This window comes from Lichenostomus cassidix, chromosome 7 (genome assembly GCF_008360975.1).
Source record: "Lichenostomus cassidix isolate B80296 chromosome 7, HeHo_3.0, whole genome shotgun sequence".
NCBI classification, from domain to species: Eukaryota; Metazoa; Chordata; class Aves; order Passeriformes; family Meliphagidae; genus Lichenostomus; species Lichenostomus cassidix.
This window is the reverse complement of record NC_139488.1, coordinates 14,613,416-14,640,062: the sequence shown is the minus strand read 5'-3', so window position 1 is coordinate 14,640,062 and position 26,647 is coordinate 14,613,416. Positions and strand designations below refer to the sequence as shown.

The window sequence follows — 26,647 nt, the reverse complement described above, 5'->3', positions numbered from 1 at the left end:
ACAAGATTTAGGCAAAACTGATCTATTTCCTTAGGAATGGTTCTACTTGCTGTTATAAAACAGCTCAAAGGTATTTCTCATGCTTTATACAAGAAATATGATTTACACATGAAATGTGGAAGTTCTCTTATGTCCAGCAATTGTGTTCATTTCACAAATGAAAACAAAATATTGCTATCATATGGAAAAAAAAATGCTGTCATACAGCATCAACAACTGCATAATCTGCAACTACCACCTCTTTCCTACTGACCATGCCCCCACTATTTCCTATTTCATCCCAGAAGACTTTGCAAATTTTCCTGTTACTTACTATTGAGTATTAGTCTTGACCAGATGATTTTGGTTCATTTCTCACGAAATCAAGATTGAGAAGGTTGTTCCATAAGACTCCAGATAAAAAAAAAATTGTATTATAAACTGCTGCAGCAACTGAGGGGTGGTTTTTTTTAACTCTGCTTCTCATAAACTTGCGCGCTTCAAAACATCTAAAAGGTTTGAAACATCTCTTGTTTTGCTTTCATATCTTCTATATTCTGGAAAAGAGGTTCCTTAAACGTTTTTGTTGTAAGGATCGAGTTGAAGACTCTGACTTGGAAATCAAAGTCACAACTGAAAAAGTAAAAACAAAACCAACCCTTTTTCCAAAAAGATCACAAGTGTAACTAGCTCAGGATGTCACAATATTAAAAAACATTGTGAAAAGTAACAGAACAAGCTGACACACTTTCACATATGACATTTAAAATAGCAACATTGTGTTTCCAATTTTCAACTCTAGGAAAAAAAAAAAAAGAAAAAAATCAACTGAGTATTTCCTGAGGATTTTGGTCAAACGGCTTCCATGTTTATGTAGTTGAAATAACATGCAGCTATTGAATGCCTGTTGGAAAATTTTATGGTTTTCTTATATGTAACATTCACACTGTAATCTGAAATTTGTACATTTATCACCCCAGCCTCAGCATCTGCTTTTCAAGTAACAAGCAAAGTTAAAAACCAACATTTTTGCAAAGTTACGATTACAAAATACTGGAAACTAAGTGACAAAACACCCATTTTGCTGGTATCTTAATGTTTTATTCACAAAATAAAGAGCTTTGTCTTTTCCAAACAAAGAACATAACAGAAAGACTCAATGATACAGTTATAAAAAAGTGGTACTGAAAATCTGAAAAAGTCAGGTAAAATTTACAAATGCAAACTATCACTTTGTACAAAATCCTTTTTTAAAGAAACTTCCGTAATAGGTTTTAAAATCCAGTTTTAGGAGCTCGGAACTGCACCTCGATTTGCAATGGCGATTCCAAAGAGCTCTATTTCCGCCTGTGCGGGGAATTCTCCCTTCGCCTGTCGTCGCTCCTGCGGGATTCCCTGTGCTGCTCGGCATGGCGGCTGTGCTTCTCCCGCTGCTTCTCCGAGCCGTTCCTGGAGCGCTCTTCCCGCTCCTCCTCCCTCGGGCTGCAGCGGCCACGCTCCTTCTCCCGGGATTTGGATCTCTCTCTTTTCCTACTACGATGGCCATCGTCTTTGCTCCAGTGTCTGTAATTGTCATCGTCAGACACAGAAGCTCTTCTTTCTGCTTTCTTCAGTTTTGAGTTACTGTGTTTGTTTTCTGGATCCTTACTTCTTTCATGGTTCCTGTCCTTCCCGCTGTGGTAACCGTCTCTGCCGTTGGACTCCTCTCTGTGATGATGTTTTGATACGTCATCTCTCCTATGTGATTCTCTCACATGTCGGTGATTTCTTTCTGATTTGCCCTCAGTATCACTTCTTTCCTCTTGCTGCCTCCTTTCCTCTTGCTGCCTCCTTCCTATTTTCTTTTCAGGCGATTTCCTTCTCCTTTCTTGTTTTTTCCTGGAAACTTTATCAGATTCTCTATTTTTCTTTTGTGTTCTCCTTCTTTTGGCTTTAGAAACATCTGAAATGATAACAAATTATGGAAGTAAGGTTGCATTTTAATTTAGAACGTTAAACTTACTAAACTACAGAAAAAGTTCTAGAGAGGTTTTTTTTTGTCAGAAAACATTTGTGCACATGTGTCTGGACAAAGGTTCCAAAATAATGAACTCTTGATTTTTTTCCTTTTGGTATCTGCAAGTGATGCCTGTCTTTTGAAAACCTCTACCCTCTTGCTAACTTGTCCTAAAGGACCAGGCACAGGCTGTAAAGTTATACATCAAAGTACTCCCACAAACAATCTTTTTTTTAGGAAGATGACCTTTCCCAGACTATCCAGTCTCAAAATCATTTACCGTTCCTGGAAAAGCTTATTAGTCAATGGAGATGAAAAAAAGCAGATGAGGAAAAATCTCCATCAATATGCCATGAGGAAAGAAGTAGGATGAAATGTCTTGACCAACATAACAATGCCCTTCAGGCTCATTTTTCAGAAAAAATAGTGACAGATTTGTCAGCAAGATTAAAACTAATTTCTGTATTTCTAAATACACAGTAGTCTCATTTCAGTGGAACAGGCCTTACCCTTCCTGTTTGCTCTTTATCAGGGAACTTTAGATCCCACTCGACAGTATTTATCACTAACAGCCACTGAGAAATACCATTAATTTACCTTATTGTATGAACAATAGAAAGACATCAGCTGCCTCACATCACCTTTTGAAAATATCACAGCCATAAACTGATTTATTAGTACGTGCATTATCTGAATTGTTGTCTAGTCTCATGCCTGAACTAAGGCTTGCTGACATTTTGTTAAAATGCAATGATGGATCAATTCAGATACATTTTAATTAATTCAGTTTTTTAAGTAGTGTTTTCCATACTATCTTACATCCACCAGAATGCAGGAAAAGACTTGAGAAAGCAAACAGAAAAGAACCAGCTGCGTTGATGGCAGATAAATGTTATCCTCTGCTGGACCTGTTTTGCTTAGAACTACTTCCCCAGGGCAGTGCTGAGCTGAGCAAGCTGATGAATTCCAAGCATTAACAGGCAGTATGACAATAATCTCTAACTTAGCTCCATTTCTAATCAGCAGGTTTTCTGCTTTTCTTTTATACACTGCACCATTAAAACACTGAAATACTGCAGCACATTCCTCTGAAAAAGTGCCTTTTAACTCTTCCAAGTTATTATATAGATTTGAAAAGCTGAAAACACAAGAGGACTTGGAGTTATAACCAATAATGGACCTCAACTAAGTTTACCATTAAAGAACACTGTTATCTCCAATTAGTGTTTTGACCACTGTATTAAAGTACACAAGAACCTGCAAAAGTGAAACCAGGCTGCAAAGGGATCAAGATGCAAATTTTAATGAATGTGTTCCTCAGTGGAGAAAAGCCAAGCAGTGAAAGAGAAGGTCCTAAACTTAAAAAAAATCCTGTGCTTCTACTTGCAGACTGTAGACTTGGTTTGTCACTAAGGACTGACCCCTCTGGTTCCTATCAAGCAGCTCAGCAGAGCTGCAGCTGTCCCTGCAGGACCATCTGGCTTGTGCTGAAGCAGTGCCTCCTCTGACCCTGTTTGACTGTGCTCTCCTCTCGTGCTGCCGTCACTAATGCTGTTAGTGATGACACAAAGCTCCCACTTTGGGCAGGAGATTGTGGTGGAGAACAGAACTGCCTTTCCAAAGCAGGAGCAGTTCACACTGCTTTTATTTTATTAATCATTTTCATTTCAAAGACATGTAATAAATCAAATTAGTTTTGAATCAGCAAACTTCTGTACTACAGGAAATCATGCTGTGCTATCATCTGCCCCTGCTATATATATTGGGGGAGACTGCTCACACTAACTCATAATAGCAAGTACCTTCAAGATTAAGCAATGTTTATGACAGTTCATGTCAAATAGAAAGTTCTACATTGTCATGAAGGTATAAGACACTAAACACTAAATAACATGCATAAAAATACAAAGTAAGTTGTCAGCAAAAGCTAATTCTTCCTTGGAAATTTCTCTATAGACAAGAACCTTGACTATATCACCACACAAACTTTTCCTGAAGCAAAGGAATTAAAAATAGGGACTCAGATGGAGAACAATATTTAAACACATTGCTAGAACTGAAGAAAGTGATTTCTGACTCATGAAGAAGCATGAATTTCCAGGGAAAGACACCAGGAGTATCAAGCTCACTCAAGCCAAGAAAAAAGAGTTGTAGACATGAGTCTCTATAGTGCTTTAGTAAACAGAGATAATAATTGAGAATAACTCTAATCCCTCAATCCTCCAACAAATTGAAGTCATAGTAGTGTGCAACAGATATCAACTGTGTAAAAAATATAATCTACAAACCAATGTTGCTCAGATATTTAAGTCTTTAAAAATGAAACTCAGGTTTTCTAAAATCAGAAATAAATTTCCATGAGCATTATTTAATATTTTAAAACTTTAAGAAAATTGATTAGTTTTTAAAACAGAGAAATTACCATGGCCTACAGTCAGATCTTCCTCAATACAAGTATACACAGGGAAAGTAATAAACATATGTAGAGAAATAAATAAAAGAGAAGTAAATAGTTATACTGCTGGTGTTTAAGTACCTGAGTCACTGCTGCTGTCACTGCTAGATGAGGAGTCACTGCTGCTGGATGACTCTGAACTACTACTGCTGCTGTCAGAATCAGAGTCTGAGGAAGAGTCTGTGTCTGAAGATGAAGAGGAATCTGATGACTCAACATTTTGCTTCTGTGTCATAATCAACTTTGGTGCATTTTTAAGATGTTCCCGTAATTCATCCCTAATTAGCAAAAAAAAAAAAAAAATTGTTCTTCAGTTTTATTTTTTGTTTGGGGGGGAGGGAAGATGAGGAAAAGCAAACATCAAATCAAAAAAAGTGTTTCTCACGTTAGTCCTCCAAGGCCAATAGAAGTGAAGAAATTGATGGCAAAGCGAGTGTTTCTTGGGTTATCCCGAGGCAGTAATCCCTCAAAAAAAGGCTGCAGTGTCCTGGTGGAAAAAAACATCTGAATTAAACACCATGCCAGCTCAGCACTCTCACTGACATAAAGAAATTGAAAAAAAAAAACCTGTATGGATCTCCACAGGAAAGCAAAAGTTTTCTCTTCATGCATTTTTCAATACTTTCATTGTTTGTATCTGTGATGCATCTAATCAAATGCTATTTAAAATCTTGCTCTTTTATGAAAACATAAACTTCACATACAGGAGAGCTGCATACATACTGACAGATAATGACAAGAGAAACCCCAAACTTTGTGAAGCCCTGAAGTGACTTGTGAAACTGCAGTAGCCTGTGGTAGCAAAGGGTAACAGACAGTGACCAAGAAGTTCAACGATGTAGCTCAAAGATGTATCCATGATGAAATCCCATCATACAGGGCCCTAGGGATAGTTTCATGAGCTAAAGCATCTGCCAAATTCTTCATCATACATAGAAGAAATCCCAACTAAGAGGAAATCACTCAAGCAACTGCAAGTAACATTGCCAGAATGCATTAAATCCCATCCAGATTTAAAAGAATCCTATTTACACTACATTTAAGGATAAGTAGCCAATCCTAAAAAAACTGTTACTAATAGTTGTGTGGTTTTTCCAAGTTTTGTCAGAAAGAGAAGGCATAGTAAGATTTCTTATGCAGCCATATAGCTGAAAATATATAAACTCACACTTGGAAAATTCTTACCAAAGCTGAGTGCCGTGGGGGGTGGAGGGAGAACAGATACATCTTGCAAACAGTCATGCATGTACTTGAACCCAAAATGACAGTAATGCACCCAGCTTAAAAAGTGACTCTTTGTAATGACTAAATCTGTACATTAACTTATTCTTGAAGTACTGCAGCTACACAAGGGCAGTTCTTACTTGAACACAGATTTCTTATCTGTACTTTTTCAGATAAAGAACCTAATTAAATCTACAGTTTTGAAAATAAAATTTCAACTTACTCATCTTTTAATCTTGCATTTAAATTAGGAAGTCCCATATATTCACTGAGTTCCTGAAAGAATATTTTGACAAAAATTCTACTGGAGGATGTGGTAGTTTCTTCACTCAGTATTATACATTCAAGGACCTGGAAATATTCAGAAATATACGAACTTTTAAGTTTAAACATACATTCTTTATCTTAGAAACTTTCGTCCTTCTGAAATAACTAATAAAGACTGATTTTTTTCCTACAAAATTAATAAATTCTAGTCAAGACTGTCTTTCTCAAAAACTGTTTTCTACCACTTGGGAGCAGCTGCTGATCATATTTATGCTAGTAACTCTTCAAGGATTTTTTTATCTAGGAAAGCTCCACAAGACAAAGGCAGGCGTGCAAACTTCTGGCAAGTTAAGAGAGTTGGGACTTAAATACCAAAGAGGTAAAATATTTGGATTGACTTGTATGTGCTTTAAGAATGATAATTAGACTAGGCTATGAAATATGAATAAAAGAATATGAAAAGAGAAGTTACCTCAATATTTATATCTTCTTTTTTAATGTTATATTGTTACATCTCGGAATGCAAAGTTGCTTTCATTAGGTATTTAAATAATAAAAGTGCAGTATTTTTAACTGTCTTATAATTCACTACAATTTCTAATTTATCAAAATTTAGAAGTTCAAAACTGTTTTCTAAAAGAAGTTTATCTTAATCAACCAATTCCAGCTGAAATCCATAAAATAATAGCTTGAATCAACTACTGAAAAATGGGGAGAGAGGATGATGATGCACAAGAGGGAGAAAGAGGAGATGGAGCAAACCAGAATTGTTCAACAGTATCTGACAAGTTACTTAACATAATCCAGTTTGCTACAAGTCATTACAGACTGTAGAATAAATACTAGAAATAATGTATTATATACTATTGCAGAGTACTGGAAATTAACTGTTGAACAAGAAATCGAGGACAATGGCTTTTTGTTTTAACTTACACTCCAGGGAATTGAATCAGTGTACAGGAGATGAGCAAACATCTTGGCCACGTTTCTCAGTTTGTTCGTTTCCAAACGATGGATGGTATCGTACTGCTCCTTGAAAATGGCTTCAAAGGATTCCATGTACTCTTTCTTTAACATGCAGAAACGCTGAGACAGCATGGTACAATTGAAATAACCAGTTAAACAAAATGCTAAACATGCAGATAACCTATGAGTGACCTAATGGTGTAAGTATTTACTGCAAGACTTCTTTTTTAAATAACCCTTGGAGGAAGAGCAAACACTCAAATGGATATATTTTATAGCTTTGAGCAGTTTGTCAGGACAAGAAACTCATTTGCATTGCAAAGTAGTAATTATCCATTCTGAAGTACAGCAAATTATCCAGCAATTTGCTTTATTTCTATATATCCAATATTTTCACCTGACACAACCCCACATTTTTCCAGGACATTACTGAACAACTATTTCAATTTAGAGGGGCAGCAGTAAACAGAGGTAAGACATTTTGGACATGAACATTCCAAACAATATGGAAATCAACATTTACATTCATCTGAACATGCAGATTCATACGATTAGTGCTTTGTAACTGACTGTCAGCAAAAACATTCCCTGAAATATAAGGGATGAAAAATACAAATGAGAAGAAACATTCCATTTCAGCATAACTTGGTCCCTTCAGAAGGCAAGTATATCATCTTAACTCTTCAGACACGTCAATATTATTGATTGGGAAACCTTAAGTAAGAAATAACTGCAGCTAAATTAGCAGTTGTTACACAAAAACAGAGAGGTAGCTGTTTATTGAAAAGCAAACACACCCACAACCCCAGGACAGCAAGTATTCAATCTTGTACTCTAAATTAAACCTACTAAGCAGCTTTGAACAAGGTGGTAAATGACAAGAGCCTCCAAGATTAATCTTCTGCACTGTAAAGAGGCTATTTTCTGGTAACTCATAATATTTTTACGTCTTTTTACTACCATTTCTTTGGCACTGATTTAATATTCTGCCATAATGAGAAAACAGGAAGGCAAAATAAGCAACAATACAGAGGGACAGTGAGTTCTCTCATTCTGCATCCACTGCACTTTTTACAATCAAAGTGCTAATTCAATCCACTGAAACAATCAACTAACATAAGCATTTTCAGAATGATAAAAAGACTATTAGTTTTATTTATCCATTAAAAAGCCAGTTTGACACACAAAAAATAGAGTAAAACCAATGAAATTTTCTATCATAAAGTGTAAAATCTGAGAACAGAACTCACCCCTGCCAGTAACCCAAAGAATTTCTCGTATGTTCTTTGCTGAGCACAGCAGTCAAGTATCATATTGCAGAGTTCTTTCTGGGTTATGAAAAGAGAAAAAATTCTCTAGGTAAATTCACTGTAGCAGCAAAAAAACCATCAGTACATACCAAGTAATTGAAGGAAGCGTTACATGGATGTGAGCTTTGAAATGAGGATTTACATCAAACTTCATTGGCAACAGCAGTAGTTTTCTGAATTTCGTTGGGATATGAACTCTTCCCTTCAAATTTCCTCTTCTGCTTAAACTAAGATTTACGTGTTAACACACTGTACATCTATCCAAAAAAAGTCAGGTCTCATTTATAAACTGATTTTACCACAGTGAAAAAAGGAGTTGCAAGAAAAAAACTGAAGGTTTTCAGGGCTTTTTTTGGTGGTTTTGTTTTTATTTGTCAGCTGCTTGTTTTTTTTTATATTCTTTCTGGAGTTTGTTTTTGTTTGTTTCAAATAGTACCAATCCCTGCATTTATAGAAAATGAACATTCTTTACAAGTTCCAAGTGTCAAAATGGCTTAGGGACAGACCATTTGGAAACACAAAGTACATTTCTTAGCAGCATATTTCCAAAATCAGAAATATCTGTTGATTTTGGTATTTACTCATACCTTCAAATATTCAGCCATAATTTGCCTGACAAGCCCTGCTTACCACAAGCAGGCAGAAGGCAGAGTTCCACTGCTATGGTTTCAGCCCTGGGAGAGATGTTCAGTAAGACTAAATTCAGCTTTGGTAGGCCAAAATGCCTGGACCTCCTCTGTAACCAAGAGAACAAGTGGAACTTTCCTAAAGCAGCTGTTTTAGGCTCATATTCTGCATCACTCTTTACAGAAGAGCATCCCTCCTTCTTGGCTAGGAATGGTCAGAGGAAGCCTACCTAGATTAGTCTCCCAAAACTTTTGATCATCCCCCATTACCTCCATGGGCCTGCCTTCTATTTTCCCATCTCCTTGGTGAACCCAGATATAAGAACAGAAGATGCTCTCCTGTTTCATAGTGCCAACTGTGTAGGACAGTTAGTCCAGTCTTTGTGGAACAAAGGCCCTCTGGCTCCCTTCTTGTCTTCCAACACCATCACCCCAAGATTATTATCGGATCAACCTCTGGTAGCTGCTTCTTCCTCTCCTTTCACACCCAGCAAACCAGGAACCAGAGTTCCTGCACCTCACCTCTCAGGCCAGAGCCTTTCACTGGCTGAGAGCAGTGATCCAGGCAAGCGAGACTACACGAGTTTAAAACCAAACTTATTCCCCTGACCTGTTACCTGAGTTACAGATTGTAATGCTCTATGAATTGGCTCACGGCACATTTTGAAACATTAAGACAAGTGAGCAAACATTTTTATATAAATTAAGAGCCGTGAAATACACGATGCTTAAAGCAGCCCTCCAGTTTTTAAACAATCATGTTTTTTAATTACTATTTTCTCATAAGACCAATTACATAATGCAATCCAATTTATGACACTCCCTAATAGGTTTCTGGCTGCCATCACATATCTTTCATTATTAGTTTAATTTCTCTTTAAACTAATATTAACATTCCTATAAAAACTACTGGATGATTTCAAGCATTTTGCTCTCTTTATATCTTTCACCAATTTACTGTAGCATATACTGGATTTCATATTCTCGCACTTGTGTCATTCTTCCAAGCATGTATTGAGGAGAAACATCTCTGCCCATCATAAAAAGTCAAAACAAATAAAAAGCCAACCATGCTGAACAAGAAAAAAACCACCTCTCCAAGTAACAAGGCAGTAATGTATCAAATAAACTTACAGATGTGTTTAAAGGCATTCCTTTTAACACTGTCACACTGTGTTAGTGTGATGTATTAAAATGCACATTAACTTTTTATATTATCCCATTTTACAGTAATGCTGCAGTTAATCAGTTTTTAAACAATAAAAAGGGTAAAGTGCTGATGCCACTGTTAATAATGTCAGGAAGACTTGAAAAACAAATTACTTTTCTTCCTCATCTTAAATGCAATTATAGCCTTGGTATCCCCTGTGGTTTACAGTAATTAAATATTTTAACATTTTAATTAAATATTACAATGATTTCTAGGAGGGTATTTTGAATAACCACATGCATGAAAATAGGTTTGCCCATAAAGACATTCTTGCTGGTGTTATCTAAACAACCTGAGGTTAGGTCTAGAGTAACTGTCTTCCAGATATAAAATTAACAAACTTTACAATTATTTAATTGCTTTTTGAGAGATGCAACAAGCTCAGATGCACTTCTAGCTTAATTTACAGCTTCAAAGGTTAGTTAACTAATGTCTGTACTCCCAGTGATGGTCATGGCATGAAGATCCTGTTATTTAGCCCATGACTTGTTTTGAAGAACACAAAGAATTTCTTCCCCAATTTTACAGGCAATTTCTCTGTTGTGTTGTTCAACTGTTTTCAGACAGTGCACAACAAGTAACTACTCAGCTGAGTTATGGAAGTGTACATAGCTATCCAATCATGAAGCAAAACACTTCAAAAATATCTGACATCTCACACAGATGGTGAATCATCTTTTGTAAAGATCTTGAATTTATTACTGTGTCATGGGGAACAATAACACTTTCCAAAACTGCAAAGACAGAAAATAAGGAGAAGGCTCCCTCTAAATGCATTGCATTTCTTACAGTTCTCCCTCCACATTCCCTACTAGCTCTTACCCAAACAGAAAAATGGTTTAGATGAACTGTGCCTCAATCTAATACAGCAAGCAAAATCATACATTTAAAGATGCTAAAGGAAAAGACAGAAGAATCAGACCTGGTTTGTTTTTTTCTCCCAGTTTTACCATTTTAAAACACAAGCACACTCTGCCCAATATATATTCTCCCAGATTCACACAGAGGCTGTGTTTGCTGCAGACAGAAGAGCTAAAGTAACTCACTTCTGATGATGGGTTCCTTTTCACAGCTAGTACTGGCCCCCTGGCCCTTCTCCCCTCTTTTTTTTTGCCATTTCTTTAAGACTTGCATTCAGCCAAGACTGCAATTTCAGAGCTGCCCTTCAGGCTGTCTCCATGTGGAGGTCACTTCTGCCCTCCCTAGCTGGAAGGGATGCCATTTCCACCAGCCTTCCCCTGCCAGCCCCACAGCTCTGTTCCATCCATTGTATACACAAGCTGAAGCCATAAGACTTCCCCACCCTTCCAGCTAATGTAGCTTAAAATATAAAACTTTCAAAGCCAACACTTCATCTCTAGAAGCCTCTTCACGGAACTAAAGGAATTGATTTGCTGGGAGCAAACCTAGTGAAGGCCTTAGGTTTGTTTAAATCAATGTGAAATTGGAGTTATGTGAAACAAGTGCCTTGCATTTTATGTATTTTTATTACTTTTACAGATGCCACATTTTTTTCTCCTTTATTTCACTGAAGTGTATTTTACTCCTTCTGACTACCTTAAAGCTTTCCTTATGGCTGCACATTTTAATGAGTGTAACCATGTAACCATCACATAGCATACTTTTGCCAGCATCTCTGCTTTCTCTTCTTTATTTGTCAAGTTATCACTTAGAGCCAAAGCTGGCAAAGCCACGGAAGGTGTTTCAGTAGCAGACAACCTCTTGTCAAACTATGTGCAGTGCTTTTGGCAGCTACTATAACGTCTCCAGCTCTGTCCTGTGGTCAGCAAATGGTTTTCCTCAACTTTTGTCCCTTTATTTACCAATTTTTGCTCAACTTCTTTTATGTTTAGAGCAACAGATGTTTAAAGCTGAATATGGTTACCACAAATCTTGCATAAATCAGACTTAATATTTTACACTGGAATCATTAACTGGATATAAGGATAGATGTATTTTTAATCATGCTGTTATAAGTCTGCAGCAAAAGAATGAAATAATACATTTAAATCCCACAGTTCCTCTTTCCTTCTAACTAAAGGATGCACATGCAAAACTTCACTTTAAGTGATTCCACTGAGGAAATCTGAGCAATTCCACATCCCTAATTAGGTTAAATGCATACACACATTTGTGGACAATCAGAATCTAGTCAGAGTTCCAGCTAATGCCTGCTATCAGTAACACAACAGCCTAATTCTCTATGGATTCTATACCTTCATTCTGTAGACATCAACAAGTACCAGAACATGGTATGTGTATGCTGTGTACTTTTTTAAAATTGACAAATCATGAAAATTCAGAATGAGTCTGCATCTCAGGCCCACAAAAACTGCTGTTTCTAAAGACAGGAAATCTACTTGAGGATGATCACCTTCTACAGCCAGCAGTGAGGTTGTGAACTAATCATGGTGCAGCTGCTAAATCTACCAGTTGCAATGCCCTCCCATTAGAGAAGAAACCAATGCATCTAAGAAATCATCAGTTTGACCAGAACATAACTATCAGCCTTAGACCATCCCACTCTACTCCAGTTTCCTGAACTATATTTTCACTGAGAGTGAAAATAGTCAACATAAGTACTTGTGTTATCTTCAAGACTCAACGCATAAATAACACAAGACACTGGCACTCCCACACCACCAACTAGGACTGCTTTCAGCAAGTGACACCACCCTGTAAAAATGAAGATGTGTCAGATGCATGCATAATTCTTTCAAACAGGCTGTGCCTGCAAGAATTTTTCTCATTTCAAGTAAAAAAAAAAAAATAAATCTGGTGACCCATTATCTTTTTCTGGAATATGCACAGTTATAGAAGAGGCTCTAATTTTATTTAGCAACATTTCTGTATACTAGTTTAGTTCTTATCACAAGCCAAGAAAGAAAAAAGCCTAAAAGCCAATCCATTTTAGGCACATTTTCAAAGAGCAAGAACAATGTATGGTTGCTTTAATTTTTTCAGTTGTCTGCATTTCAGTTGGGCTTGTCTGCTTCCTTTCTTCATAGTTCAGAAGCCAGAACAACTGCTAATACCACATTCCTCTAACTACAGTTTTAGTTTATTAAAATTTTCTTCTTTGGTAATGCATGGGATTCATGGAGGTTTAACATAGATAATAACAACACTTTTAAAAAAAAGTAAAATAGCGTGCTCTGCCAAGACTGAACATATGCCCAAAGAAGCAATTGCAAGGCTTGTTTAGAACAGCTTCTCACAGACTGTAGCACAGACAGCAAAGCTATTCAACTTTTGATCTGCAGGCTTAGGCTGGGTCTAAATAGCATGAATAAAAGCAATCCTACTCCTAGTACATTTATTTAGAAATGAAAGAACTTCAACACTTTGAATGTCTTTCCTTAAAAGAAAAAACAAAAACAATCAGAGGAGTGTTGACATCCCCTCTCAGCAGCTGGTCCTAAACTGCAATGCCAAAAAACAGTATTATGTTGTTCCAGTCCCCAGATTATCCATCTGAACCTTAATCCTCTTTCTGCAAGTCAGAGCTGTGCAACACATCCATTACTGGTATTAAGCAGAGAAACAACTTGTGTTGCACAGCAGTTAATGTGACACGATAATCTGATAATTCAACAGTGATAAAAACTGCTAATGCATTTTTTAACTCAGCCCTGACAAAGCACACCAAAAGTTTCTATACATGAAGATTTATGGAAGAGTTAACCAGAAAGATAGTCATTAAGACTACTTTAGTCTCAGACCTGTTGTTTGCATCTGTCTTTAGGTTTCAGATATTCTTCTTAGTTTTCTGATTGTATTTATTTGACAATTTTTATGTCTAGTACATATATTCTAGATCATTGCTCTGTTCTTTATAGCTAAATTGATTTCTTGGGAAACAGGATTTTTTTTTCTCTTTAGAAATCATCAGGTTATGTATGCTTCACTGAGAATTATAATCTTATGCATGCTTAATACTGCATTTCATGCACAGAACTAGAAAACTAGATTTAAAAAAAATACACTATCCCAATTCTTAGTTTACTTTCATGAAAATTGCTTGGAAACAAAATAGAACAAGATTTGAAAAAGTTATAGGCAAATAAGTTCTCAAAGAACACCTGACTGTAGCCCAAATCTCCCATTACTAGTTAGTATTACACAGAGTTTCAAATAAAACTGATAATTAAAGCCACAAGAAGTTAAGATCTAGCCCAAGTGCAACTCCCATGATGACAGTTTACAGCTGACTGAAAAGCTGAATGGAAAATTAGATGGGTATTTAATATTCTACCAGTATTGAACACAAGCACTGGATGAAGAACAGTTACCATTACTTAAAAACACAGCAATTGCATTGATCTTACAGAGTCTGAGGACAAAATAGCTTTAATCTTATGATCTCCAAAATTACAGCAAAGCAGTCATACTCAAAAGTGCTTTAATTCAATACGCTGCTTATTCGCAGACTGTGAAAGCACCAAAACAACACTCTCTTAGCACCGTGCTAAATTTCAAGCCCCACTGATAAAGTCTACAGCTGCCTGCAAATACTATCTTCAACCCTGAGTTCTTTCAGAGACAGAACTCTGAGAAGGACTGCCATGCTATTGTATTCTTGTCATAGGATAGAAGTTTCACCAGTCCAAACAACAGACCTTTTTGAACAGGATATGAGCAAACATTGGTGCTGCTTGACAGAAAGGAGCACATGCATAAGACAAATTGCTTATGAAATATGTGTCAGCCTATTTGCTCTGAAGGTTGTGAAATTAGTTTTGAGGAACAATAGCTGTAAGGAATAACTCTCATTTATCTACTCACACAAACTAGGTCATAGAACATTAGCAAGGTTTTCAGATACGACCACAGCATTGTATCTCAATAATGTTAGTAACAAAGAGAGTAAAAATAAAGGCTTACAGTCTGACTTTCAGGAAAGTCCATCTTCAGCAGTTTGTGAGCACATTCTTCAAAGTCTAAGCTGAATAGAAAAAATACTTATTATCTGTGCAATATACACAATGCTAAAAACATTACAGAATTCTATTAAGATTGATCATTGGTGCTGAAACCTCAACTGTTTTGAAGTAAAGTTTTTCAGCTGTTTGATTTGCTGATATTTTATTGTTGTGGGCTTTTTTAGTAAACATTTTATATTTCATGAGTTTCTATCTGAAAATTAATTCAAAGTGATTACATTTGTGGACAATCTGAAAACAAGATGACTCAAGTCATTACATCACCTTACAAAACTTAGTAAAACAGAAAAGTGGGGGCTAGTTTTGTACATTTTGAAACACACGGAAATGCAAGCACTTCAAGCTCTAAAAACAATATATACCACAGTCTCCTCTTGGCAGTCCTGTTCTGAAAGCCTTTAGCTACCACTGGGTATGTCCTCCCACCCAACTGTAAGATGAACAAACTCGAGTCTGGCAAGAAAGTATTTCACAGTAACTTTGAGAAATGTGAGAGCCTTTCCTACCCCTCAGTATGGTATTAATTCATATGTCTAATGATCAACACCACAACTGTATCATTGCACTCCTCATGTACGACCAGACCTGCAGAGTATTATGGGCTGCAAGGGATCAATCCCTGCTCTCACCCTGGTGACACAGGAGCTACATGCACCAGGTTTGGATTATTTGTGTCACATCCTGCAAGGGGAGTTCATTCTTAAGATGACCACAAATAGACTGTACTCCAGGGCTGGTATCTGCATACTTATTTCCCAAACAATGCAGATGGCAACACGCCTAAGGAGAACCACATTGCACAATTCCTTCATCTCAGAAGTGGAGATAAACGACAGAATTTGTCAGTATTTCTCCAAATTTTTTCATAAATTCTCAAGATGTTGTAAAATCTGAAGATCAGTGACTTTTGTTCACTCATAAAATTCTGATTACACCAACAGACCTAGTCCACTACCCAAACACTTCGAAACAAACAAGATTCATCTCAGAATGAGAATTTGGAAAACAGTCTGCTTTACACAATCAGGTCAGGCTCCATAAAGAATACTTCATTACTTTTTTTTTAAATTGCACATTAAGAAAGAATTTTAAAAGAAAGAGAATTACAGTTCACCAATTTCAAAAGAACTACACTCCTAGGTATATAATTTACATTATATTTACCTTGACTGAATAGCAAGATAAATTGTACGACGGAAGGAGACCAGGTTAATTTCTGTTTTGTCATGGACAGTAACTTTCTGACCTGGGAAAGAAAAACATGGGTTTGTAAAGAGCAAAACATTAAGCAAAACACATGTAGTAATTTCTTAGGACAGCTCTATTTACAATTTACTAAGTCTGTAGCACACAGTTTTTCTAGAAGTACTTAGCACTGTTTGCAGATTTATGTATTTTTTTATGTTTAATTTTACAGATAAAGAAAAAAAAAATCAGTATTGCTTCATCTGTAACAAAGAAATATTTAGAGATACAGTTTTAAAAGGGTAATTATTTTCAAGACGTTTCATATTTCTTAATCACTGCAACCTCTAGGTTTAACATTTCTTGTCAACTTTATTAGTAACCTATTTTCTGCATAATTTACCTATACAAAGCTTTATGTGGCATCTCTGATTTTAACAGGTAATTCTTAGCTTCTGTTATGTGTAGGATCTACAGTATAGCATTCTGAAAAGTCTTGGAGCAAGCACAGAAAAACGCATTCCAAACCAAACCATTCTGGGAACAGTCATTTGTAAAATCTACCAAACTTCAAAAGACTGAAGGAATAGTGGAAAGACACAAATAATGAAAAATTATGTGAATTTTCCCATCAGCCTGGAAGCACTGCTCTTCCATGAAATACTCCACCAAACTAGTAAGGAAATCCATTCCTGGTATTATACAAGAACAATACTTGACTGGCTTTTCAATTACTCATGCAGTCTGCACAAAAATTTCAGTTATGCTTATCCATCAGCATTTGTTTCCTGGGAATTGAATACATTCTTTGAAAATGAGTAAGCATTGTTTCCACTAAAGACTGTGAAATAGAACTGAACTAAGTGAGATACGGAGGACATAGATACAGTTGTAAGAAAATCCATCCGAACTTCAGAGGTGACTTGAAAATATGACAAAGCACAAGAAAGGTTAAGCAAGTGTTTTCATTTCGCTCTTTTTCATGTCTTATGTCTGCAAGGCTTTTCTGGAAGGAAACTGATACAGCCAAGAATAATCTGGCAAAGTTGCTTTTCCTTTGCTGTGAGTGCTGAAATGCTTCCTTTCAGACTTTTATACTGTGTGCTAGTGAACACTTAGATCTGCAAATAACTGAAGAAGAAAACATTCCTTAACATTTGAACATCTTAGTTTTGCAGAACATCTAAGAAGTTAAGCTTTTATTTCCTGTTTCATCTACAATCAATCAATTGCTCATAAGGTGCCTGTCATACACTTACCATCTTCATCCTCCTCTTCATCATCATCATCTTCATCTTCCTCACTACTTCCAGCTTCTTGATTTCCTTCAGATTCAGTGTCACCTTCATCAAGAATTTCTGAAAGAGCAGTATCCCAGATTAAAGGACTACAGACCACAGTACCTTCATTACAAAAACCCCTTGATCCAACACCTGAAGAGTGAAAGGATATCTCAGGTGGAGAATGTGGAAGAGACAAAAAAACAGGTATGTCATAAATGAATGAAAACATAGTTGGAGAAACAACACTGAGTAGCAGGAACACAAAAGAAAGGTCTACGAACTGAATTACAACTAAATAGGACAGAAATATCACCCACTGTTAAAGAAATGTTGGCAGCAACAGCTGACCAAGCAAACGCCATAGGTAATTGCTGTGCATACACACAAATATCCCTACCTTTCTTCAGTGTTTTGTATTTCTCCTCATTTTCCAGAAAGTTCGGATCCATCTTGAAAACATCTTTAGAATAAAAAAGAATCTTTATGTAAAACACAAATTGAAGACAATGATGAATATTTAATCTTGACTTCATTTTCTTAGGGAATGCAATTAAGGAATTATCTTCCATTTCTAACTTACTAAGAACATCCTCTGGATTGTAGTCATCTTCCAATGGCAACATATGAGTAAACTGATCCTCCTCTTCCACTAGATCCAGTCCCTCTGGAATGATTGGATGATCCTTGAAGCCGTCTTTCCGTACAGCAAACATGACTTCTATCATGTACTGAACACGCATATCGATTTTCGATTCATGCAGAATGTGTCGAAGGCGATCAAAGATTGCTTTGGAAAAGAGAGAAATGTGAATATGAAAAGCAGTTACTAATACAAATGCCAAGATAGGTTTTGGCTAACTGTACTTACCATTAATACCTCTAGGAGAAACTTCTGTTAATTTGAGCCCACTCTCCTTAATAAATCCAATTGCTACTTCAATACTGTCATCAGTAGGCCTTTCAAGAAGCAAAGTGAGCATTTCCAAACATAAAACCTCATGAGCCTGTGGAAAGAATATCAGCAATGAATTGGAATGTGCAACATTACAGTGTCATCACAGTGATTTACTGGACAGACCTGTCCAACCTTTGAGGATGCCACAACACAGTATAATCACACACACAAGGCAGCAGTAGTGGGGCAAAGCTGAGTGAGAGGAAATCAAAATTTCAAATCCACCAGTTTTACCACCAGTATTTTCATCAATTTTGCAGTGAATGTAGTGAATGTGACCATGCTATTGAAGTGAACAAGCAAGCAATGAAAAGTATTTTGCCATTAAGATAAAAATAGAATGCATTTCCAAGAAGCAAATAAACAAGCACTGGCATTACAGAATCTAGTTCTAAGTGCATTGTATCCATAATTAATCAGATCTTCCAGGATCAGGCATATAAGCAAACAGCACATCTCAGGTTAGTTTCCTCTTTACCAAAACGCTGAGCATTCCAAATACATCCCTGAAACACTGCCTTCTTGCCATTATTTAAATTGAAGAATCCTGATTTCTAACACATAAACAAGTGGCACCAAGAGCTGGATATAAATTTGATATAGATGCAACCGAGTCATTAAAAATTAGCCATATAGGGGTTGGATTGAGTAGAAACAAAGTAACATACCACATTCTGATTCATCAAATGTGCAACAAATTTTGAAGATGTTAGACAGAGTTGCTGCAAAAGAAATAAACCAGGAAATTTTTACATATGGAAGAAAAAATTTTTAACTCAGACATACTACAGATTTGTGCATCTCACAATCAAATTAGTAATGCAACTATTTTAGGACACTGGTAGTTATTCACAATTAGGACTGTACACTTAAAAAAAAAAAAATTAAACCCCCCTGACCAAAACAAAAAGCCCCAAACTATCATAGTATCAATCCAGAACAGGTTGTCAAACTTTCATGACACTCTAATACTACTAAATGTCCATAGACTGGTCCCGACCCAGGTCTGGGCTGTGTTCCTTTGAACACACTTGACACACAGTTACACAGCACAACTCCAAGTTTCAGCACCTTGCTTTTTCACATTTACATACCTTGTCATTTCTGCGGTATCCTTTGCGAAAATTCAGTATCAACCTCTTGAGGATCAATTCACCAATATTTGGAAACTTTGAATTGATAATTGCCACAAGAGCTGCATAAACATGAGTAAAAATCGGAGAGGCACTCTGAGCTTGCAAAATGGATCTAGACAGCAATCCCCTGTAAAAATACGCAAGTTTAAAGACTTTTCTGGTAATAAGGCATGTAATGTTTTTATTCAGTAAAAATCACATAGAATAGTATTATGTCATTGGAATAGCTGGAAGAAACCAGATTATTATTGTCAAACCATTGTTTATCATGCCACAAATGGAGTTTTGGAAAATGTGTTGTACAGATCTGCCTGAATTGAAAAGTTCTTCAGCTATTACCTTGTCTTTCATTAAATACAGTTTATATTACAACTACACTTAAAAATGCTAAGCATGCAAAAAGCCATCTTGTATCCTTCAATTATCCCTTTTTAAAACTGAACTTACTCTGATTATAAAATACTACTTAGAGCCTAAATGAATGTAAATGAAGGGTTCATGAGATAATAGCTCTTTTACTATTCCAGCGATCTCTCTCACATTTATTATCAAGAAAGTCTGAAAAGAATGTAAGACTTCCTTCCCCTCCACTCAATTTTGCTATCTGTAATCCTTAGAAGCACACAGAATCTGACTTTTGCTGCACTACTCCATTACAAGTGGGTGAGGATAAAAAATCAAAAACCTCTAAATGTGAATCTTCAAAGTACACACTGATATCCAAATCTTGTGGTCTATTGAAATCCTAAAAAAAACTTCCTAAACCGTACTAAATACAAAGGGCATGGGGACCTTATTCCTACTGATTTTGGCACTGACAAATGGAACAGAACTCATTTCATACTAGTGCACAGAAACAGAACATTTCCATGTTGAAATTAGTTACTTCTTGCTTACAAACTGAAACTGGTCTGTTTCAGTTCTTATTTATCCTCTACTTAAAACCTCAGGAAAGGACTTGACAGGCAGGTAAAACTTTGTGATATTACTTTTATATGCACCTTTGTGCAAGTTTGGAAGTACTGTAATAAATAGAAATACAGAAATAACTGTAAGAAGGAAGGAAATGGTGCCAATTCCTGTCTACATTATTTTGACATTTACAAACCACACACAAAAACTTCCACAGACAGGTGTATTCTAAAAACATTCAGTAGGCTCACTTTTAAACTAAAATACTATTGCTAATATGAAAATTAAATTCTGGGGACATGAAATGCAGGCAAGTAGAAAGCAGCCCTACAAAAGCCTGAAACTTCATTATTACTTTTAACAGAAATCACATTCAGGAGCTACTTTTTCGCTCTCTAGATTTTATTTAATTTACTTAATTCTCTTATTTTTATGCTACTTGCATGATTTCTGATCTTCCCATTAGGTGTAACATGTATGAAAAGTAATGCATTCCTCCTCAAATAACAGTGATTAATTTGTGACAGAAAAAGTGTAGCTATCCATTTGCAATGTAGAAGAATTATTTCTGGATCTACCAAGCTCCAGTAGGAGAATGGTCTTTTTCTCTAGATTACATCAATAAACAACACAGACAGGTAATTGTAGTAAAACTTATTTTGCTAAATATTGGCTACAAATGCTATTTGTCCCAGAAAAAACAAAAATCCAGCACTACAAAAATAGGCAGTGACAACTGTAAATTACAGGTAATTTAACTAAAATACATTGGGAAAACATTAAGAAAAGAAAATATACACCATCTGTTGCACTCTTATTCTACCAAGCATACAATCCCTTCCGAACCATTGTGAACAGGACAATGTGGCCTAAGGTTAATACTAAAACCTGACTAACACCCATCCACTACACACAGCACACACAATGATGTACACATGAACAGTGTATGTTACTAGAAAAGCAAAAGAATTATTTTAAAATACTAAGACTTACCTCCCCCGAACAATATTTTCCTGAAGAAGCTCATGAATGATGTTTTCTATATTAGAAACGTTCACTTTATTGACAAGACCATTGATTGACTTCTTCAAGGCTTCCCAACTCATCCTCTGATATGCCAAGCTATTACAAAGTATCACAAATTAATAATGTATAAATTTGAAGTTGCACAACATTTTTTATATATATAGCATACATTCATATCTTCCTTTATATAGTAAAGTAGATTAAAAGAAAAAAATTGCTGCATAAACATGAAGACTTGTTCACAGTTATACATTCAACCACTAGAAAATACTGAACCAACATGATAAAACAAAATGTAATTCTCTGCAGATATGGTATAACCCAGTATGTTCTGTTTTCTAAAATGTTCCAAAAAATTCCTAGCTACATTCTGTATGCTACTTTACTTTACCATTTACACTTTGCAGCAGAAGCAGGTACAGTTTTAAACTGATTCTCTTATCTCTCTTCTGATAAAAATACACCTTCAAAACAATGATCACAGCCCTTAAAATGGAATCCCATTTTTCCCAACATTCTCTAAACACCGTGTTTTGCTTGCAGCAAAAAAACCTAGTATGTAACTTTGAACTCACCTATTTTTATCAGTGATTTGCTCTTGCATCATCCTGAGCTTGGCAGGTGGAATATATGCACCACCTGTGCGAGTGAGGATTGGATCCACTTCTTCTTTCTTCTTCTTGGAAGTGGTCTCATCATGAGCAAGTGAGCTCTGGCCGGTTGACCTGTCTGGACTCCTGCGGTCGGGCGATGAGTATCTTCTCTGCTTCCTTCGATCATAGTCTCTGTCCTCCCATCTCTCATAGTGTCTATCTCTCCCCCTTTCTGTCCTTCTAAAAAGAAAAAAAACACCCACTAAACACCCCAGTGTACGTTAAAAGCTTTCACATTCTGTTCTTTAAAGCAAGTATTTTGTTACTGATTAAGAAAGGGCTTCATACCTTCCATCTGAAGTTCTGTCATCATAGTATTCCCGCCTCGAATATTCCTCATCATATCTGCTGTCATCAGAGTACCTTCTCTTCCTGGGAGATGGAGACCGAGACCTATCACGCTCCATATCCCTACTTGCAACCCAAAACACAAAAATTCTGAGTAAGAGGCTGAGAGAAGCAATGGTAATAATATTTACTTGCAATATAATGTTACAGTGCAGAAGCGTTCCAATTCTGCAACCTGAGTTTCAAAATACGAGTCACTCCAATAAAATGGTCTACTTCTACAACAATTTGCCATCAGAAAAAAAAAATCAAAAATCAAAGAAGCACTGTAAAAGAAAGCTCCTAGAATTTAAAATTAAATGCTTCACAGTAATAACATTAAATACTGAAGGTAAATTCAGCAGCATGCATTCCTTGGAACACATGTATTCATTTCTTTCTACCTACTCTTGCCTGTGCAGCATGAAGCAATCTTGTCCTAAAGTGATTGATAATAGTGGCACCAGCAATATGTGAGTTCAAGCAAAAAGCTGGCACATAATTTCCATTTTTAAGTCTCATGATAATTGAACTAAATGTTAATAATTACTAATATTTTAGTAATAATTCCATTTAATTACTGTTACACTGACATGGAAGTATTTTATTAAATCTACATTTGCTTTTATATATTACTCTAACTAAGCAATAAAAAAGAAATATAACCTGATGATTTTTTTTAACTTCTTTAACTCACTATGTGAGGCACATACACAGAATTGAAGGCTATAAAAAGCAGTCATTCTACCTGTCCTCTGGAGACAAGCTTTCATGTCTGGAACTGTAGTTTTCCTTCCTTTCATGACTGGAACCATGCTTTAAGGAAAGAGAAAGAAAAAAATCAAGCCCCAACATGACTGTGAGCACCTATCTTCAGATCAAAGCATACCATGCTTTCAGTTCCCACACCTTTACAAAGAGGGCCATCAAATAAAGCTAATGGCAGTCAGGTATGACAAGGAGAGGTTCCCATTTCTCTGGGAACAAGCAGTTAAGCAGCTGGACTCCCGGCTGCAGGATGCTGCAGATGCCAAATGCTTACTCAGGTTCAAGGCACTGAATAAATACTGAAAAAAATCTGCATGGGCGACCAAAAAAATTTATCTGGCTCAGGAAGCTGCAAAAAGGTAGAGAGGGGGAGTGTATGTGGGCAAGTACTTTTATAGTTGCCCTATTCCTAAACTTTCCAAGGCATCTGCCGCCAATTGCTGCTGGAGACTAGAGCAGATGGACCACTGGTCTGCCTTTCCTGCTTTCAGATGCCATTTTACTTTGTTGTACCACGTGTAATGCCATGAACAGAATTCCACCACTTCTTGTTCAAAGAGTGTCTTCCCTCTCTCCTAAAAACCCCCTTTATTGAGTAATTTTCCCTTATGTTCCCCCTTTTTACTAACCACAGTTTATTATCTCATGAGTCATTCCTAGCTGCATACATTATAAATACCTAAACTGCACTGATCTACTAGGCAGATTTGCAGGACTGTTTAAGTGATACACATTTCCACGGTCCACACCAAATTCCATGGGCTGAACCATGACATATAGAAGCATAGAGTCATACAAAAATCTGAACGTGACAGCATCTACCACTAACACAGAAAGGTATTCATTAAGCTGTTTCTAAACTACTTTGGTACAGTTAAGCAGCAGCTTTTCTAACCTCAGTACTTTCATTGCAAGGGTCATCTCTTCCTTTAAAACACTTTTTATGATTTCTCAGCACCACAATCTCATGTTGCCACACAGTGATTAACTGTGAAACAGGAAACACCTCATTTGATGCAGAAACTCATCACAAGCATTTCCTTATGCACCTTGATGGAACTCCCTGCAGCAATACTCAGCTTCTTTGTTGATGTGGCACCCTCTCCACCAACATGCTGGCACATCAGTTCTTGGCCCACCAAACAACCAGTTAAAACTCTTGGTGACTAAAATATAATGACACCTCCTCCATAAAGATCAGGGCAGACTGTTATCCCCAAAAACTTAATTGGGTCTGTGTGTATATATGCAAATAAATAATTATACTTTTGAGGTCACTAGAACATATCCTAGAATATTACCTTTCCTAGGGTGCTCTTCAAACACTATGTTAAAATTACACCCAGTAATATCTTGCCTGCATCAAGATGATAATACTAAATAAGTGCATTGCATTGTTTACTGGCAGCCTGCATCCCTACAAAAGTTATGCCCATCTAAAAGTTAAATTTTAGTGCCACATTATCTTTGATGGCAAAGACAGTACAAGAAGTTCACATATTCACTGAGGTTTTCTTCCCCTTTCAAAACTCATTACACCACACAGCAGATCACTGAATTCATTCAGGGGTAAGAAAAGTCCTTAAGTTGTTTTTCCCCCAGCCCAGTCATCTAATGCCAGTCTGTATCCTAAGCTTCCAAGAAAGTGGTAACAAAAATCTTTGAATAACCCTGAACAGTTACTGTATTTAAATCCTATCTAGCAGATGGGAAGAAGGCATGGGTTTTTTAGAATGATCCATTCTCATGGGTTCTGTATCATCTGTCTTTACCCAAGCAGAACCAAAAAGACAAGTGTTCAAGAAATGAAATAATGGTATGGTTGTTCCTGTGTTTGCCATTTATCATGTCTCCTTGCAAAAGCAGCTATGCTTGTTGAAGAACTTGTCACCCTCAGCTCTTTGTGACCAGCTTTTCTGCCACAAGTTAATCTTCTTCCTTGTCCATTTTGATGAAAATGGTTAACTGAAAGTGTCCAAACAGTGTGCTTTTGCTAACTGGCTTATTCTGACAGATGAGGTAGCACAACAAGATAAAGAAAATAGAAGGTATTAAACTACCCCTAAAGCATTGCTACTAAAAGCCATTTAAGTCAGAAAATTTGGATCTAAAGAGTGAAGAAACCTATGCATGGTCCAACTCTGGAAAAACAGGCAGAGAAAGACCACAGATTTGATGTAGTGTGTCATAACAGTATTGCTCTGCTGTCATGTCCCAAACATGGTGTACTTTACAAACACAGCATTTCTAAATTTTTCTTCTTGCATTCCTAAAAAAATCACACCCATCCATTCAGAAATGGGCCACACAGCTTTTAAAAGGAAAAAAACATGCATAGTATGACATACACTTGTCAGATTAACTGCAACTTATTGTCGCTTTCTTTTCATCTAAGATCTTTGTTAAATTTTTCAGAATCTTCCTCCCTTCCTCTACATGCTTACATTTACTGTCGAGACATTATCATTCAGTCAGTTTTGACCAATTACTGAATCACTGTATGCTAATAATATTCAAGACTTTCATTGTTAGGACAACAGGAGCCAGAAATAGCTGTAATTTACTGACTCCTAGTAGTATTTCTCCTGTAAACAGCTACTGTCAGTTGCTGATATTACTTGTTTTGCATGCAGGCAGTTTGATTGAACATAATACCAACTGCACACCTAATTACCAGTAACATGGGAGTGATCAGATCCTGCAGTTTAGGTTTCAGAACACTTACATTTACTTGTGTCACTCTGCTCTTCATCTTGACTTCCTGCTCTTTACAAACTTCTCAGGGGCAGTAATAAAGCAATCTAAGCTGGAGTTCAGCACATGATAACCATTTCACCTGTAACACACAAAATACAATCAAACACTTCGGACTGCACACGGTGGCGGAACACGCACCATTAATTTGTTCGTAAGGCTATGCTCACACAAGTCTTCAAACCAAAACGCTCGGTTTATGTGAGTCTATTCCGACTTCCTGCGGTCACACAGCCGCTACCGCAGGACCCACGGGCTGAGCAGCAGCCGCCAGGAGCGGCCAGGCCGCGGCTGAGGCTACCGGGGCCTGCCCACCGACCCCGCCGGCCCGGGCCCGGCTCCGCCGCGCTCTCGCTGGGGCCGCGACACCGCCCGGCCCGCGGCCTGGGCCCGCTGCTGAGCGCCGGCACGGCGGGGCAGGCCGCGACCACCCAAAGCGGGCGCACCCGGGTCGGGTGGGAAGGGGCGCCCCGCTGTGACCCCGCCGAGCCCCGCTGTGACCCCGCACCCCGCTGTGACCCCGCACCCCGCTGACCCCCCTAGCCCCGCACCCCGCTGTGACCGCCGCACCCCACTGACCCCCCTAGCCCCGCACCCCGCTAGCCCCGGCCCGGCCGCACCTCCTCCCGCCGCCGCCGCGCACGGCCCTAACGCGTCACTTCCGGCGGCGCG

The 26,647-nt window shown here is 37.3% G+C and overlaps 1 protein-coding gene across 3 annotated transcripts; it reads right to left on the bottom strand.

The window, feature by feature from the left end:
• Nucleotides 1-1,058: 1,058 nt before the first annotated feature.
• CWC22 (CWC22 spliceosome associated protein) lies at nt 1,059-26,647 on the bottom strand. 3 transcript variants are annotated; one of them, XM_085066321.1, is made up of 20 exons: nt 26,596-26,647; nt 25,947-26,057; nt 23,202-23,269; nt 22,415-22,540; nt 22,049-22,306; nt 21,441-21,569; nt 19,494-19,662; nt 19,068-19,121; nt 18,313-18,448; nt 18,025-18,231; nt 17,842-17,904; nt 17,421-17,519; nt 16,141-16,222; nt 14,918-14,978; nt 8,138-8,215; nt 6,855-7,007; nt 5,878-6,005; nt 4,816-4,917; nt 4,512-4,708; nt 1,059-1,921 (listed from the first exon to the last, which is right to left on the bottom strand). In XM_085066321.1, exons 2-20 carry the CDS (start codon nt 25,971-25,973, stop codon nt 1,317-1,319), a joined length of 2,742 nt encoding a protein of 913 aa, XP_084922447.1. In that variant the 5' UTR covers nt 25,974-26,057; nt 26,596-26,647; the 3' UTR covers nt 1,059-1,316. The 3 variants fall into 3 exon arrangements, with proteins under 3 accessions (XP_084922447.1, XP_084922449.1, XP_084922448.1); XM_085066323.1 differs by having other exon boundaries at nt 22,415-22,537; XM_085066322.1 differs by lacking the exon at nt 26,596-26,647 and adding an exon at nt 26,146-26,289.